The sequence below is a fragment of the Panthera uncia genome, chromosome B1, assembly GCF_023721935.1.
Source record: "Panthera uncia isolate 11264 chromosome B1, Puncia_PCG_1.0, whole genome shotgun sequence".
Lineage (NCBI taxonomy): Eukaryota > Metazoa > Chordata > Mammalia > Carnivora > Felidae > Panthera > Panthera uncia.
The window spans coordinates 173,070,114-173,086,339 of record NC_064811.1 but is presented as its reverse complement, the minus strand read 5'-3'; the positions used below and the strand labels follow the sequence as shown (position 1 = coordinate 173,086,339).

General features: G+C 47.6%; 1 protein-coding gene across 4 annotated transcripts in view; it reads left to right on the top strand.

Annotated features, from left to right (window-relative positions):
• The window catches only part of RBPMS (RNA binding protein, mRNA processing factor), a 167,899-nt gene that overhangs the window by 138,350 nt on the left and 13,323 nt on the right, over positions 1-16,226 (top strand). For 3 of the 4 annotated variants that reach the window (XM_049632516.1, XM_049632518.1, XM_049632517.1), the window contains 2 exons: positions 9,254-9,384; positions 12,088-12,314. In XM_049632516.1, the coding sequence (XP_049488473.1) occupies positions 9,254-9,384; positions 12,088-12,219 (263 nt within the window). In that variant the 3' untranslated portion in view covers positions 12,220-12,314. Of the gene's footprint in view, positions 1-9,253; positions 9,385-12,087; positions 12,315-16,226 lie in introns of those variants that run through there. The other variant, XM_049632519.1, reaches the window with a different exon arrangement.

Sequence of the window (16,226 nt, the reverse complement as noted above, 5' to 3'; positions counted from 1 at the left end):
GGTCTGTATTCAAATTATGGCTTCACTCCCAGCTGCGTGGCCTTGGGCCTGTCACTTAATCACTTAGCATCCTCCATTTGTGACATGGAGATAATAATAGCAGTACCTACCTCAGAAGGATGTTGTGGAGAAGAAGTAGGTTCAAGTCTGTGAACTATTTTGCACAAAGTACATGCTGTATAAATATCCTTATTCCTGTTTGATATGCAAACAACCCCATTGACTAGCCACACTACCACTCGTGTATGATACTGAAATCCCTTTATAATCTAAATTATCTGCCATAGATGGAAGAGGCTCTTGTTTCAGCAACAAAAGAGGGAGCAGACTCACTTCAACTGACAGTACAGAAAGAGGGGGAGTGGGTATGTTATGCAAAAGGGAGAGTATATTCATTCAGCAAGTGTTCATTGAATGGCTACTTTGTGTCAGACACTGAAAGGGTACACTAGCGAGTACAGCTGCAGTGGTCCAGCCTCGCGGAGCTTAGCGAAGTCTCTAGCAGAGTGGAGCTGGGCAAATGTTTTTGTATTGTTAGTATAAAACCAACACTTTCTGGAAGTGCAGCTCCTGTTACACTCTAGATTTGATTGCAGTTGTTAAGAAATCCATGGTCTCAGAGAGGCTGGCAAAATACCCTCCAAGTTCAGTTGCCCGTGTCTGGGAAGGGAATTGCCTGGGGAAGAGCTGGGGCACCCTCATCCCTGCAGTTGCACCGCTCAAGAAGGAAGACGAATGAAAGTATCCAGCGGTGGTGAGCGGGAGTAGATAACAATAGTGACTTAAAGCAAGTCCCCAGAGGAACAGTTTTTCTTCCTGCTTCTGCTCTGGGTTCCCTCCACCTCTCAGATCAGGCATCACATCTTTTTAAAGCCACGGATTATATTGGATAGTTTTTTGGCGTAGAACAGCTGGGCAGTAATAAAAGAACAGGACTGTTGAGAGCAGTGACCGCTCAGAGGCATGACAGAAAATCATTAAGTGGAGGAGAAGGGACCCTGGGCCAGCTGAATCAAGACCAACTTGATTTTGGAATTTCCTTGGCATCCTTATTTTGTGGGTCTAGGTTGGCCTTCCTGCAGGTTTGAAGAGTTGCTGCAGGAATATGTGTTACGAGAGAAAAAAGTGGAGTGGGGAGACTGGAAGTTAGCAGGAAGCCAGTTTAAAAGTCAAAAGGCTACTAAATCAGTGTAGGTGAGAACCTGCAGTTCGGTAGTAGAAGCAGGGGTGGAAGGGGAGAGGTGAGATGGTAGCAGCTCCGGGGTGGCTCGGTCAGTTGAGCGGCTGACTCTTGATCTGTGCTCAAGTCATGATTTCATGGTTCCTGAGATCTAGCCCCGCATCAGAGCTCAGCCTCAGAATTGGAGCCTGCTTGAGATTCTCTCTCCCTTTCTCTCTGCCCCTTCTCTGCGCGTGCTCACGCTCGCTTGCTCTCTCAAAATAAACTTTAAAAAAAAAAAAAAAAAAAAAGTAAGGCGTAGTGGAAATGCAATCAACATAGAGAGGCGGGAAGTGAAGGGTTGGATTCTGGACAAAGATGACTGATTCACGATTCACATCCTGGGTCTGTCACCTGCTATGAGTCACGTGGTGGTTCTTTAACCTCTGTGTACCTCTGCTTCCTTGCCATGTAAAACGGACGAATATTCCTACCTTCCACAAGGAGCATGGTGTGTGGCACGAAATGTGCTTGGTGAGCATTAGCTACTACTCTGTTACCACTGTTGTCACTGTTGCTGGTATCTTTGTCATCTTTACTGTTACTAGGACTCAGCAGTTGTCTGGACATGGAAATGAAGGAGACCTTGAAGCTGAATAAATGGGATAAAGGAAAATGTGGGGAGGTGAGAAGAGAAATTGGTTGTGAGTGACAGTTCACCTTTGGGTGAGTTGTACTCGAGTACAGTTAGCTCCGTGTGCAGAACAGAAGAATTACAGTTGTGATTTGTGCTGGGTGGTGCTGAAGACATCCTTTCAGCTTCTCACCAAATCTTTTGATTCCTCCTTTACACTTCTGTAATTCTTAGGGAGCCAGTGAAAGTATGTGACCTTTTTTGGGAACTGTCTGTTTCCTAGGGCTACCACAGTAAGTTACCACCAGTGGGTGGCTGAAAACAAATTAATTCTCTTGCAGTTTAGGAGGACTGAAGTCTGCAATCAAGGTGTCAGCAGTGCTGATTCCTCCTGGAGGGCTCTAAGCGACAGACCCTCTCATGCCTCTCCTAACTGTGGTGGCTGCTGGCAGTCCTCAGCATTCCTTGCCTTGTAGACACGTAATTCCAGTCTCTGTCTCCGGCTTCACATCACCATCTTCTCTGTGTCCTCTCCTCTAATAGGAACATCAGTCGTTGGATTTAGCACCCTCCCCAAATCCAGTATGATTTCATCTCAAGGTCCTTAAATAACTACACCTGCAAAATTCCTGTTTTCAAAAAAGTTTCCAGGTAAATGCTAATTTTGGGAGGACACTGTTCAACCCACTGCCAGAGCTAGTTAGTGTGCCGGGCCACCGAAGCTGGCATATGCTGCATTCTTAACCCTGACACGAGAAGAGTGTGTCCTGATAGGATAGTCTACAAAAGAGTCAGCCTTGGAAGACTGATTTTTGAGGGGTTTACTTAACAGACATGGACCAACTACTTGTGAGATACATGTGAATGGGAGTCCTTGATCTATTTTTTCTTTCAAATTTGATTTTTTTTCATCAAAAATGGAATTTGTCATTATATTTAGCCTTTGGTTTTTTCTGGTCAAGGCTTCATTTATCAGGCAAGCTCTCCTTAAGGACTCTGCTTAGGTTTATTCTAGTAAACGGAGTATGCCAAAAACTAGAGATGAGGACCACCCCTGCTCTAAGGCCTGTCACCACCACCACTGGTGGTATGTGGGGGGACGTGGGCAGGATGCTGTATGGAAGGGAGCCTGAACCATAAGACAAAGAGACTGGGATTCTGGTCCCAGTTCAGACACTATGAGTTAGCTGTGAGACCTTGAATAGAGTTCCTGCCCTTTTCTCCAGAGCTTTGGAGGAGTATCCAGAATGATAATGGATATACACCCTCTTAGCTGTGTATGAAAATGTATGCAAATACAACATGTTATTAAAACAGGGTTGAAATGTAATCTTATTTAAGAAGTCACATTTATATCCTCTCGTGTCTCTCTTCTGTGTATATTTGTCTCCCACATAGAATTGAATTAACCTACAGTTTGATCGTTTCCTTTTCTGAAGGGCAAGGTAGAAGCTATATCCTCTTTTCTCTGTTGTTTTTATCGAGTATAGAGCAAGTGGTTGACTTCTTGATACTTTGTGATCCACTGTGCTAGGCTCTGGGTGAGCAGAGAGTGAGAACATGCAGTCCTGGAGGTAAGTGCTGTGCCTGGGAGACAGAGGATGCAGCAGAACACAGAAAAGGTGCTCCTTCCCTGCCACCCAAGGAAGTGACATCTTAGTAGAGTCCTTTGAAGAAAGAATACAGGTTAAGGCAGTTGAAAGGAGAGAATGCCCTGGCAGAGGGAGCTAGTGTGTGAGGCCTGGAGGTGGGGGAGGAGCGGGCATGGTCCAGCAATGAGAATGATCCTAGACCATGATATGGAGGCAGGTGAGAGCCGGGTCTGCTAAGGCAGATGAGGGCAAGATCATATGCAGTCTTCTAGGCCGTGGTATCTGGAGATCAGACACTGTCCTGGGAGCAAGGAGAAATCACAGAAAGGTTTTAATCAGGAGAGTGACATTGCAGAATTGTGTTTTCAAAGTTGTCCTGGCTGCAGCGTGACTGCCAGGAGGACTGTGAGGAGGCCTTTTCGGTAACCCGGTGGTGGTAGTTAAGATGAGAGTGGCTGATGGGACGGGTTCAGTGGGGCCTTGGTGAAAGACCACCAGGTCACCATGGCTTGGGCATCTGACTGGCATCTTTCACTGAAATCTGGAACTGAAGAGGACAGGCAGTGGGAGGGAGGGACTGTGTTTAGTTTCAGACGTGTTGAGTATGAGATTGCCGTGGAATATTTCCAAGTAAAAATATCCAAGAGGCAGAGTAAATACTGACCTAAAGTTCCTGGACCTTGTGTTCTCAACTGCGTTCAGGTTAAGTCCATTAAAGATTATCCGTGTCCCTCTTGCTCTCTGTTGTTTTTGAGAGTCAGTTCATCTTTATCTGTTTCAGTGTGACTTCACACCGGAAGCTTCGCCCTTCTGCATGTTTGTTTCCGCATCCAAAATGAAAAGGCAGACAAGATGATCTTCATTAGCTGTTTTTGTTTAAACCTCTGTCAGACACTGCTCTTTTTTTCTTTTCAAAAGGATTGGAAGATGGAGTTGGGGAAGTTTCTAGTCCTTGTTTGCCAGAATACAATTTGAGCTTTTCCGGTTGTATATTCTTATGCTAAAAAAAAAGGCTTATTCAGATGTATATTGTGAGCCCTCAACAACTGTATCCTTCAGAGGTGCGAAAGGAGAAAGGATGTTGCTGGATCTGGAGTAATGGGAGAGGACTGACCCATCACCCTCTCAGCAGAGGGTCGGATTAGGCCCAGACACAAAGCCCTGGCCCTGATCCCTCCCCTCACTGGGGGGTCAAGAGCCTATGTAGTCAAGGGGAGTCTCTCTCCCCCCCACCCCCACCCCTACCCCCCACCCCGCCAAACTGTGGTCATCCTAATGGGCTCAGGGCAGCAAATCTTCTCTTTTTTTCAGCCTTCCCATCCTATTAAGTTGAACAGGATCAGCAGTGACTCAGGAAGGTGAAACCCACTGGAGCCAGCCCATCTGCTCCCCTGCTGCTGCCCGCACCTTTGTTGGTTCATCTGTGTGTGTGAAGGGCTTGTGCTATGGAAAACCTGTCTCTTCAGTTGTTTTAATTTTCTCAAGACCACACATTAGCAACCAAAAAGAATATACAAAATTCAGCTTACTACCCTCTTCTGCCAAGAGAGAGTATGTGGATTTTCAGAGATTCCTCAGCATCCTAGTGAAATGTACGTGTCTGTGAGGGCTTGCTTTGCCACAGGTGTGACCGTAGCCTGGTCCAGCTGTCCCCACCGTGCCTATATTGCTCTGTCACTAGTGGCTCTGGGCCAAGCAGGTGCCGTCAGGCTGGATCTGCTTTGACCCTCCGGTTTCTCTCACAGAACAAATCCACAATCATTGCTCTCATTTGCATTTTCTCTCTCGAAGTATTTCATCCATTCATTAAACAAACTGCTGTGTAGCAGGTACTGTGCTAAGCTCTTTGAGAGCAACATGCATGACACTTGGCTCAAGCATCTTGATCCATTAAGAAAGACAAGAAGGCAACTTGTATCAGTGGTTCTCAAATTTAGGCATCCATCAGATTCACCGGGGGGGGGGGGGGGCAGAATTCTGATTCAGTAGGTCTGTACTGGAGCCAAGAATTTGCATTTCTGCCAAGCTCCCAGGTGATGCCACCATACTTTGAGAAGTACTGACTCACAGGACTGGGTGCACTGTGGGTGCCGTAGTGCAGCTATGAAGATAAAGTTTGGGAGCGCGGAGGAAGGAGTAAATAGTTTGACTTGGCTTATTCACCTTTCTTCCTTTCATTTCACCTGTACTTCCTGGGTCAGATTTTTCTGCGCTTTGTGAGGCCCTAAACGTTCACTTGAGGACTCCCTCAGCATTCCAAAGTACTTCAGGCACTGAAGTCTGTGTTAGGAGAGCCTGTTTGGTTCTGTCCCAGTCATTCCCAAAGTCATCCCAGTGTTCTTTGTTTCTTCCCCTGCTCCGGCTGCTCATGGCCCTCCCTCCCTCCAGTGGGTTTTTTTCAGGAGTTGCAGGAATGAGTTCAGTCTTCAGACTTGGAAGAGGAGCTTACTTTTTCTTTTTTTTTTTAAAGTTTATTTTTGAGAGAATGCAAGAGACAGAGTGTGAGCAGGGAAGGGGCAGAGAGAGAGGGAGACACAGAATCCAACGCAGGCTCCAGGCTCCAGGCTCCGAGCTGTCAACACAGAGCCCAATGTGGGGCTCGAACTCACGAATCGCGAGATCATGCCCTGAGCCGAAGTTGGATGATTAACTGACTAAGCCACCCAGGTGCCCCAAGAGGAACTTGCATTAAAAACTGTTCCATGGGTGAGCACAGCTATAACAGCAGTTTTCATTGTTCTCTGGAACCCTGGTGTACCTGGGAGACAAACATGGGGGTTGAAGTCCTCCAGCTACCCCACCATCAAGGCAACCAAAATTCACTACACTTTATTTAAAAAGGGATTCTGGGGAAAGTTAGTTTGAAGAAAGGGTTCCAACTGCTTTTATTTTGAACTTTGAAAATTACTGTTCTGTAACATGTGTTCCGGTTCAAGTCTCCTTTTTGCTCATGGTTTTTGTTTTAGTGTGGCAAATACTGGAAGGATTGGGGAATTTTAGATCTAGTTCCTATGGATATTTCCTAAGTTTTCCTTTAATAAAGAAAACAGTGGTGTATCTTTAAGCAGCTTTTAAAGTTTTCCACCAGGCCCCATTAAGTCTACCAAGCATTATTACACACTAAGTGCTAGTCTCAGAGCTGGCGCCAGGGGTGCAGGCTGGATCCTGCCTTCCTGAGCTCTCACTGGCCAACCGATGGGCACTTGGTTTTGAGGACTCCTCCTCTCCCCAGTGCCCTCCAGCTCAGAGCGTTTCCACTGGCACGTTTTGAGCTCATCTTCCTCCCGACCAGCCCACTCTGCTGCACATCTCTTGACATTTATGGTAACTCCAGATTGCGTCACAAGGGGAGAAGGGAAGGATGGTGAGATGTGTGACGGGATTTATCCAATGTGAGTTCGCTCCAGTCTCTCTTAGCCTTCACTCCACTACCTGACTTGTACCGTCAGCAGCTTTGGGTTGGGGACTTTGTTTCCAAATGTCCCATTCTGGGCTAGGTTTAGTGCAGATGCAGGTCAGTGAATAGTCTCCGAGCATCAGTCTAGACCCAGTGGGAAGTAATGCTGTAGGATAAAAATGTAGAAATGTCTGGAAATCATAAATTCCATCTGTCAAGGCTGAGATTGAAACCCTGACTCCCCCTATCTCCACTATCTCTCTGTCTAGGATCAGATAGCTTTTGCCAAAAAAGTTTTATTTAATTCCGTGGGAGTGCTTGAATTTATGCCCCATTTCTAGGATCAGATATCATAAAAGACATTTCATTTTTAAAACTTTCACCCCCAACTTGGCCAGTTCCTATTAGGCAACAGGATGAGGAAGGGCTGCTGCCATCAGGCTGCAGGCCCTGCGTAGTCCTCTCTGCTGGCATTTAGAGCCTCCTGCTGTCACAGTAGGACTGAGCAAGCATGGGCTAAGACATTAGTGTGCTGGGTCCTGAGACTTTCTTGACTTTTTTTTTTTTTTTTTCTTTTTTTAAAGGCTCAGAATGTCTTAAAATAGCATGGTAGCTGAAATAACAGTAACAACAACAACAATAATAGCTTGCCATTCCTGAGAATGGTTGTTTGTTTGAAATCCGAGGCATGGGTTCTGGCAACAGTTTCCACAAGCGGGGCTCCCACAAGAGTTGCTCTAATGGAAATCATATGGTCTCATCATGACCGGAAACACAGAGGTCTGTTAAGCATTCTCCCAATCCCTCTGTTAGGAATTTTCTTACAGAAGCTTCAGACACCTACATACCCTAGAACTGGAAATAAGTGGTGTAGACCTGATCATTTTAAAGAGGCTTATGATGCTACTGTTATCCCCGTCAAATAATATCAGTCTACTCTTTGAGCTAGGCTTTCCAGCCTGGATATGCAAACAGTCTGTATTCCCATCACTAAGTCCTGAGGAGGACTTTTTTTTTTTTTTTTTTTTAAACTGCCTTGTTGAGAAAGGGATTCGGGGAGTCCGGCCAGCCATGGTTACAGCACTCCACATTGTCGAGATCCACAGGCTGCCTTCTGAATGGATAGTCCCTAGTAAGCTCTGGAGTCTCCATCTTTTCAGAAGTTCTTGCCATGCTGGCCAGCTGTGGAAAAACTCCCCAGCTTCACATGCACCTACAGGCTCTGCTGCTTTCCGGTTGCTCCGTACAGCAGTTCCCACATCACATTCAGGGAAGTTCTGTCTCCAGCCCCCTTCCCACACTAAAAACCCTGCCCAGAGCCAGAGTTTTGGCAGACGGCGAGAATGAGTGAGACCTGGAATAAGCAGGCCTAAGGTGACTTCTTCCATGTGGGAAGGAGTGAAATGACTTGATTGACCTTGGGTCACGTGCACTCTAGACTTCTGGAAAGTCCTGAATGGCAGAGTCTCTAATGGCTTTATAAGTCACCTTTTCCTGACTCCTTCAGCAGTCCTGGGTAGCATCCTTGGCCTACTTGATTTCAGATTTTGACAGGTGATAAAAGCACATACTGAGATTGCTGCTTTACAGAGTCCAGATTCATAACTATTGACTGATGTTATTTTTGCCTTTGCTGAGACGCTCCCTCATGTGTTTGCTGTTACTTTAATGGATTGCTTCCTGATACATTCTGAGCCCCGGGCACTTGCCCTTCAATCTGGCAAACTGCAGCTTGACCTGAATGGAATCAGATTGAGACCAGTCAGTTGGCAACATGACTCACTTTTTTTTCCTAGAAAATATAGTTTGTGTAAGCAGTGACTGTGAATGTTCTAATTTGCATCTTTGTGGAGCTTAACTTTAATCAGGATACTCCAGCCTTTTTCACTTCTATTCTCTGAATTTTTAACATTTTAAATGTCTTGTAGGCACAACGTCTGGCTCTGTGCTTCTGAGTGTTAAATGGGTAATGCTTGGTGATCATGACTTATCGGTTAGTAGTAATTACACTTCTAAGCAGAGAAGTCCTACAGTTCAGGTCTGTTTGGGTCCTGCCAGTAAGCCATTATTCTCTCAGAGACTCTGCAGTGGGTTTTCATGGGATATCTCCTACCAGTTGTCTTTCTTCCTCTTTTCCTCGGAGGGCCACGTGTGCGGTTTTGTGCAGGAAATCCCCACTGTTCTTGTGTTCCCCCAGCTCCAGTTGGAAAGACATCAGAGTGTCCGGGGCAGAGCCCAGGCCCGACATCTCAGCAGGCCAGACAGGCAGCAGATGCCTGTTGCCTTTTTTCACTTTGTATTTACCATTCCCTTGCTTAGAGTTTGGGGACCAAAACCAGCAGGTTATTAAAGGAATGAGAGTAATTTGACTCCTGACATCGATTGGGGCTCGGGATTGTTTGGTGTTTTGTTTCTGATTTGAAAGCAGCTGTTTGGTAACCACTAACTCTTCCCTTATTCTTTTCTTGCAGATGAGCTCACAGTGCCTGCACTTTACCCCAGTAGCCCTGAAGTGTGGGCCCCGTACCCTCTGTACCCAGCGGAGCTAGCGCCTGCTCTACCTCCTCCTGCTTTCACCTATCCCGCTTCACTGCATGCCCAGGTAATTTATACCCATCGGCCACGACTTCACTCACTCCACCACTGGTCCTTTCAAACCCGGTTCCCCAGAGCACACCGTACAACTAACACCTATCCAAGCTAACAGACCCACCTGCAGGAGATTAATGATTCCCTCTCAATCAAGCTGACACTCCAGGACTTGGGGATCGTCTGACAGCAATGATATCACCCACTGCCTGATGTTTGCCCCAAATGACACCTCTCTCTTCCTTAATGATCTCACCCTCCTATCACACACGAGAGACTGGGCCCAGCCAGCTAGAGGGCGTCACCAGACCGTGGTCGTGTGTGCCTGGTTGCGCGGAAGGGCTGCAGAGGGAGGTGTCCACTTGTCGCAGGACTTACGTGTCTGTGTGTGAACCTGTGTATTGAGAGATCGCTGCTGTCGTGTTCCCTCAGATCTAGTGACCAAAGGGGAAAGTTGGGAGCTTCCAGGAAGACCGCGTGCTGTCTTATATGTGTTACAGGAAAGATTAAGGGTTCCTCTTTCCACTTTTAGGAAACCCTGTATAAAAGGAGGTACCAGTGTAGTTTTGAGAATGTAATTACAAGTCAAGGTGAAGGTCTCTGATCTGACCCACTCCTTCTCAGTGAAGAGTAGCCTGAGTTTTATAAACTCCCTTGTTTCTTCACAAAGATTACTATCTACATACCCACCTTCCTCTTCCCCTGGAAAAAAAATGTTGCTCGTAGTTTTGCTTCTAGTGCAAGGAATAGTAATGAATGTTCGGGTTCAGAGTGACGATCAACAGCAAGAGAGAATATAGATTTCATTTGTCTTAGCGCACGTGGAACTCTTTCTAAAAGCAGGAAAGCCTGGTTTCTGAAAAGCTTTGGCCTAGACAGACAGGTGGGGTTTTTTTGTTTTGTGTTTATTTACAAGGCTGGATGAAATACACAGCTTCCCAGAATACTCTTCCTTCTGACTTACAGCTCTTTCATGTTGTACAGAATTCACCGTGTTGTATAAAACACGCACGGGCGGTCCCCCAGCTGACATCCTCACAGGCCACGGGGTCAGGAGTGTTGGTGGCTGCCTATGCTCCCATTCTCTTCCAGCAGGGTTACCAGTGCTTTGTGCACATGCTGACGACCCAGCTGCCCAGGCCCGTACAAGCAGACTGCGGAGAGAGGACCCAGGCACCACCCGGTGTGGTGACCCTCGGTGTGGGAAGGGGAGGTAGAAAGCAGTACCAGTAGTGAGGGAAAAGTAGATGGTGGTGGTGAGAGCACCGGGCACAGAGCGTCACTTCTGGTAGCAGCAGTCCTAAGACTGATGACCCAGGTTCCATCCAGATCAGCTGTGCTCTCTGCTTCCCCTTCCCGTCTCTTCCCTTCCTGCCATTGCTTCCACCTTTGTCTGTGTCAGTGCTTGGTCTCCTGGCAGGTAGCAGGGGAGCGAGAACGGATAAAACTTAAGCCAGTGGACACATCTTCTGCCGAGTCCTCGAAATGTTCGTAGTGGCCTCAGGGATAACTTTGTCGATGACTGGGAGCAACTCAAAGAGGCCCCTCTGTTTGTGGGCCCGCCCCCATCATCCATGGATAAGTCTTCGTTCCTCTTGCTAGAGTGCTTAAATACAGGTGGACAGTTGAGGCAAATGTTAATACTATGAAATGGTGCCAAGTTTGTGGAGTCATCTGAATATTGATGGCTTCGGTTAATCAGCAACAAAGCCTTTCACCGTTACCTTGGAAAGGCAAGAATTGACATTGGCCAGAAAGGACTGGGAATGGTAGTTTTGGGGCCCTAACATCTGGGTAACTTGCCCTTTATGTAACGGATGAAATCCAAAGTATATCTGGGGTTGTGGGAGAAGGAACTAAAGAGTCTTAAGAGATTAGAAAGCCCATGCCGTTGTGACAAAGGTTAGGGAGAGACAGTGCTAAGATTCAGTGACTCGACCATTTGACTAAACGGGATGTGTTGCCCATGGTGGCACCCTCCCCTGTGAGTTCTTCCTCGATCTCAAGATTTTCCCAACCTGGAATCCACTTGGCTCTGCCACATCGGTCCTAGAGTTGGTGGAACTCTCATCTGATATCAGTGAGATCCTTGTGCTCAACCCCACAACTTGTTTGGAGTCATTCCCAGTGACGCTTGGGTTCTGTATCCTAAAGGCTCGTGAACAGATGTGGTTATTTAAATTTCTTTGTCCAATATGAGAATCATGGAATGAACTGGTAGGGGCTTTACCGATGAGCAGGTCTGGCCTGTTTTACAGTTGAGGAAACAGACTGGAGAAGATGGAGAGAGTTCTCCAGAGTTGCGAATGGCTCTGCCATGACTGGAGCCGGGTCACCTGACTCCCAGGCCTTGCTCTTTCCACGCCTCAGTGCTGGCTCACCAAAAGCTTAACTCTTCGATGCAATTTTGGAAAGGCCTCACTCCAGTGACTCCTTGGATCTTTCTTCTCTCAGTAGATGAGAAGCCTGTAAGAAGAGACTTGGAGGCAAAGACAAGGGAATCAGAACTTAACCTTCACCCAAAGGGTCTGAGAGAATTTTTATTAACTGGAGGTAGAGCAGTGGGGAAGACCAAATGGAGCAATGCCCTTAGTGGATGATTCTGGTTTTGTTTGGAGATCTTACTTGTATGTCTTTGGAGAAGCTTTTATATTATTTTGTTTTTCTTAGCAATGTTGTGCTCTGTTTTGAGACTTGGATTTTTTTTTTCTTCTAGTGTTTCTCTCCTGAGGCAAAGCCCAACACACCTGTCTTTTGTCCACTTCTCCAGCAAATTAGATTTGTCTCTGGGAATGTGTTTGTAACATACCAACCTACTGCAGACCAGCAGAGGGAGCTCCCATGTTGAATTTGCTTGTTAGCTACTTTTCCCCATTTTGCAAAAATTATTTCTTGGTAACATTTGAGAGATTTCAATAAAAATTTTAATCCGAGCAAAAATTATCTCACGTAGACTGCAGCGTTTTGTTTTCATGATGATGCGAGTTTGGAGCTAAGATGTTATCTCTGAGATGGTGGGAGAATTGGGCCGCCGTGGCACTGATCACACACTTCGTGGGAGAGGGCCTCAGAGCACCCAGGGAGACTTGGCCCAGAGTCAAGGGCTTGCTGCCGCAGCCAGTCTCTTCTTGGGTTCCCGAACCATCAAGAGCTGCGCATTGGAAGATTCTCTTTCTAGCGTCTGTGGGTCGCCTCTACCTGGAGATCTTGCTTCAACGGGGATGGTGTGTTGGCTATCGGAAGCCTGTTTGAAGCAAATAGATGTGCTTTCCAGTCTGTCCGCCCTGATCCAGAGGAAGGAGGACCCAGGGGACAGAAAGTGTCATTGAAAACGAGTTGCGCCTTCTAGTTCTACTCCAGCTTCCATCTGTGGTCTGGTGCCTCCGGGTCTAAATTGAAGATGCTTATTTGACACCAAATCCCAGTTTTGAAGCATTATTGCATAAGGCAATGGGACTGTAAGCTGCAGTACTGCCTTATTCGTTGTAGAGATGATGCAGCCAACAAGTGATTTCTAAGATCATTAACATTTTTAGACATGATCACCCTGTCCTTGGTATTTGAAATGTATTAAATATATTATGTAAGTCACTGTGAACAGGAGGGGAGGTTTCATCCATGGCTTTTAGGAAAGTTAGACTCTCAAAAGAACATAGTGGTTCCTGTCACGTCATACTCACACATCTCCGCTTTATCAGTCTGGGTTCGGTTTTGCTTGTTAGCAATCATTGGGTCTTGTTGCTGACAGGGCAGAGAGGAAGCCAATAAAGTGCACTGTTCTCATTACATTCTAGAAACAATACCATTTACCCTTGACCAGACCCACGTTGTTGGGCCAGAAACTTCTACAGGTAAGTAGGGCTGAGAGAGCAGGTCCCGGGTACCTGTTTCTCCTTCAGAGGCCTCATTCGCCCTAATGGCAGATCTTACAGGGCTTACGACTGGAACCCGTCACCTGCACGTAAACAAAAGGTTTTAACATCCCAACACAAACCTCCCAGGGTAAGACACGCCTCTAGGGAGGTGCCTTGCGACACATTGGAAATACTTTAAAGGTTAGACCCAAAATCAATGTAAAAATGGACCGTGGGAAAGTGACCCAGGCAAACGGAAGAAAGATCACGGGCGGAGACGGGAGCCAAGGATGGTGTGCGGGCACTAACTCCAGAGCTGCCCGCCCACCGCCGTATCCAGGCATTGACTCCGCAGCAACAGGCAGCTTCTGAGAACTGAATCTTGAAACTTTTTAATGAAGACAAATTTTGTTAGGCACCTCCTCTGTCACTGTGCCCTGTGGAGATGACACCAGGGCATCTGGTGTGGCATGGGGTATGATTTAAAATGCGTGGCCCGTGAGAGAGGGAGCGTCTCGAGGGAGCTAGGAAGCCGGGCAGGTGTGAGTGTGCACTCCGGTGAGCACACGGCCCCGGCAGCATGGCGGCGGCGTGTCCTGCCCAGGCACGTGGCGGGACTCCCACAGGAAAGGCACTTTATTTTTCAGCCTCTGCCCTCCTGCTCAGAAGGCAGTAGCCAGTGCCGGAACGGTGGTTGGTCCTGTAGTGGGACTGGTGAGCAAAACCCATGGGAGGGCCTGCAGCACCGTACCCGGCTGGCCAACCTCCCAAAGGTAAGGGAAGAGTCGGGAGATTCGGGGCGTTTGCTTCTGTGCCTCCCGGATGGCATCAGCACTTCTCACCTGAGACCCTGGTCCCTCGAGGCCTGGCTTTCTCCAACAGCTACTGTCTTCCTGCAGTCCAGGGCTTGTGAGTGTCTGGGAGACCACAGCTTTGAAGGACTGCAGAGATTGCTTTTGGGGGCTGATCAGCCCAAGGCTTTAAATTGTTTGTAGACATCGATGAAACTATTAATCCTCTGACATTTCCCTTTCAACCTACAGCTCCACGAAGGCCACACTGTGAGGAGAAACTGCCCCTGGGTGCTCTGTCTCCTGAGTGTGCTAGCCTTGTCTGCTTCTTGATTTGGTTAGCTTTCTGGTCTAGGAGCACCTGGCTTAACTCCCCCCGGAGGCCGGGCTAGGGCAGGCAGGCTGGCCTGCTGTGAGCTCCGGGAATGCGTCTCCCACTTAGGAGCACAGAGCCCCCTTTCTTTGGCCAGCACTGCTTCTGGACTGTTTCTGGGCCTGGCCTTGGAAGGGTTGGAAGTGAAGACTATGGAGCTTCATGGTCAGACACTGGCTCTGCCGTTTACGAGCTGCGTGACTTTGACTGAACAAGTTCCTTAACCTCTCTGGGCTTCAGTAAAGTAGGGCTAGTAATCCCTCATGTAGAACAAGAGTGCCTGGCACATGGGAAGGGCTTCATAAAGGTTAGTCTTTCAAGGAAATTTCAACAAGGAGAATGAATCCCAGGACTGGCTACTGGTGAAGCTGTGATAGTTCAAGCACGAAGGGCATCTAGCGCGTCTTGACAACACTTGATGCTGCAGAGTCCTCATGGCTTCAGCCAAACGGAAGGCCAGAGGTCGGAAAGAATAAACGAGACCTCGAGGGACAGCCACCAGAGTGACCACACCTGCCCTCCATCCAGCAGCGGAGTCCTGGAGCTTGTGTCAGCACCGGGAAGACTTGTCCCCATAGGAAGTCTCCCCCCGAAGCTGGGTCCGGACACGCCTGCTGGGAGAAAACCTCTCCCTGACAGGAAATAGATCAAGAGTGGGAAACAGCTGAACTCCCAGAGAGACCAAATGGTTCCTGTATGTGGCTTTACTCAGACCCGTTGTCCCTGAACTTTCCAGCTGTTGTCTTATCTTGCTTTCCTATCAGAGAAACTAGAGAAGAGAAAGACCCACAGCTCATCCTGCCCATTCCTCCCGGATTCTCTGGCTCATTCTTCCCACAGTCCATCCGGTAGGATTCTACCCAGCCTCATTTCCAGGTGGCAGACTTAGTTACCTCTCGTGCCTTGGCTGAACCATGGCCTGTTGCTGAACCCCCAGGGGATCCCACCCTGACCAAGCAGGTTCCCTCTCCTTCCTTACCTTTTCTGTCCATCTCATCCCCTCTGCTGTCTGGTATTTGGAGAACTCGGGAGCCCTCACCTCACCAAAGCAGTGAGAGATATAAACATCTGGCCTGTCCTCACCAGCCTCTTCAGAAGCAGGCCAAAGTCAGTTTGCCAGAGTTAATGGGGTAGATGTTCCTTTAGCCAGAGCTGTTGCTACTGAGACCCAAACCTCACCACACTGCAAGCAGCTGTTCAGAAACCTGAATCAGTCCCCTAGTGCTCTATGGCCCTGGCCATGGTTGTGGATCCCAACAAGAGTCCTCGAATTCACCATGGCTATGGTTGAGAGCGTGGCTCAAAGTGGGCCTCTTCTTGGCTAGGGGACAGCAGGGTTACCTTCATTTGGTGCACTGTTTTACGGGTTTCTTACAAAGCATGTTTCATTTTGTCCTTTGTTAAGGCTCAGCTTTCTAGAGCCTGCGTCTTCTTCCCCAACCTCATCAGCAGTGAGAGCCCCTTCACAAATAATGTGGTCTGACCACCGCAGTACCATGGTGCAGAGGCTCCGACAGACAGGCTGATTTTAATGATAATTTCCACCCACTCTGCTAACTTTGGGATTTTAAGCAAGCTCATTTTAACCTCACTGAACCTCAGCTTCCTCATCTTTAAGTGGGAAGAATCAGTAAGTACCTACTTCATGGGGTCATTTTAAGGGAAAGAGTGAAATGCTTGGCATGGGGTTGTAATTATTAAGATAGCTCTTCTATTTCCTTCTTTTTGTCAGAACTTGATCTGCCATGGCCCAGAGGCTCCTGAGCCCTCCCTTTGTAGCATTAGAAGCAGTTAGGATATCGGGACTCAAGACGAGCACCCTAGCAAGAGAACCCTA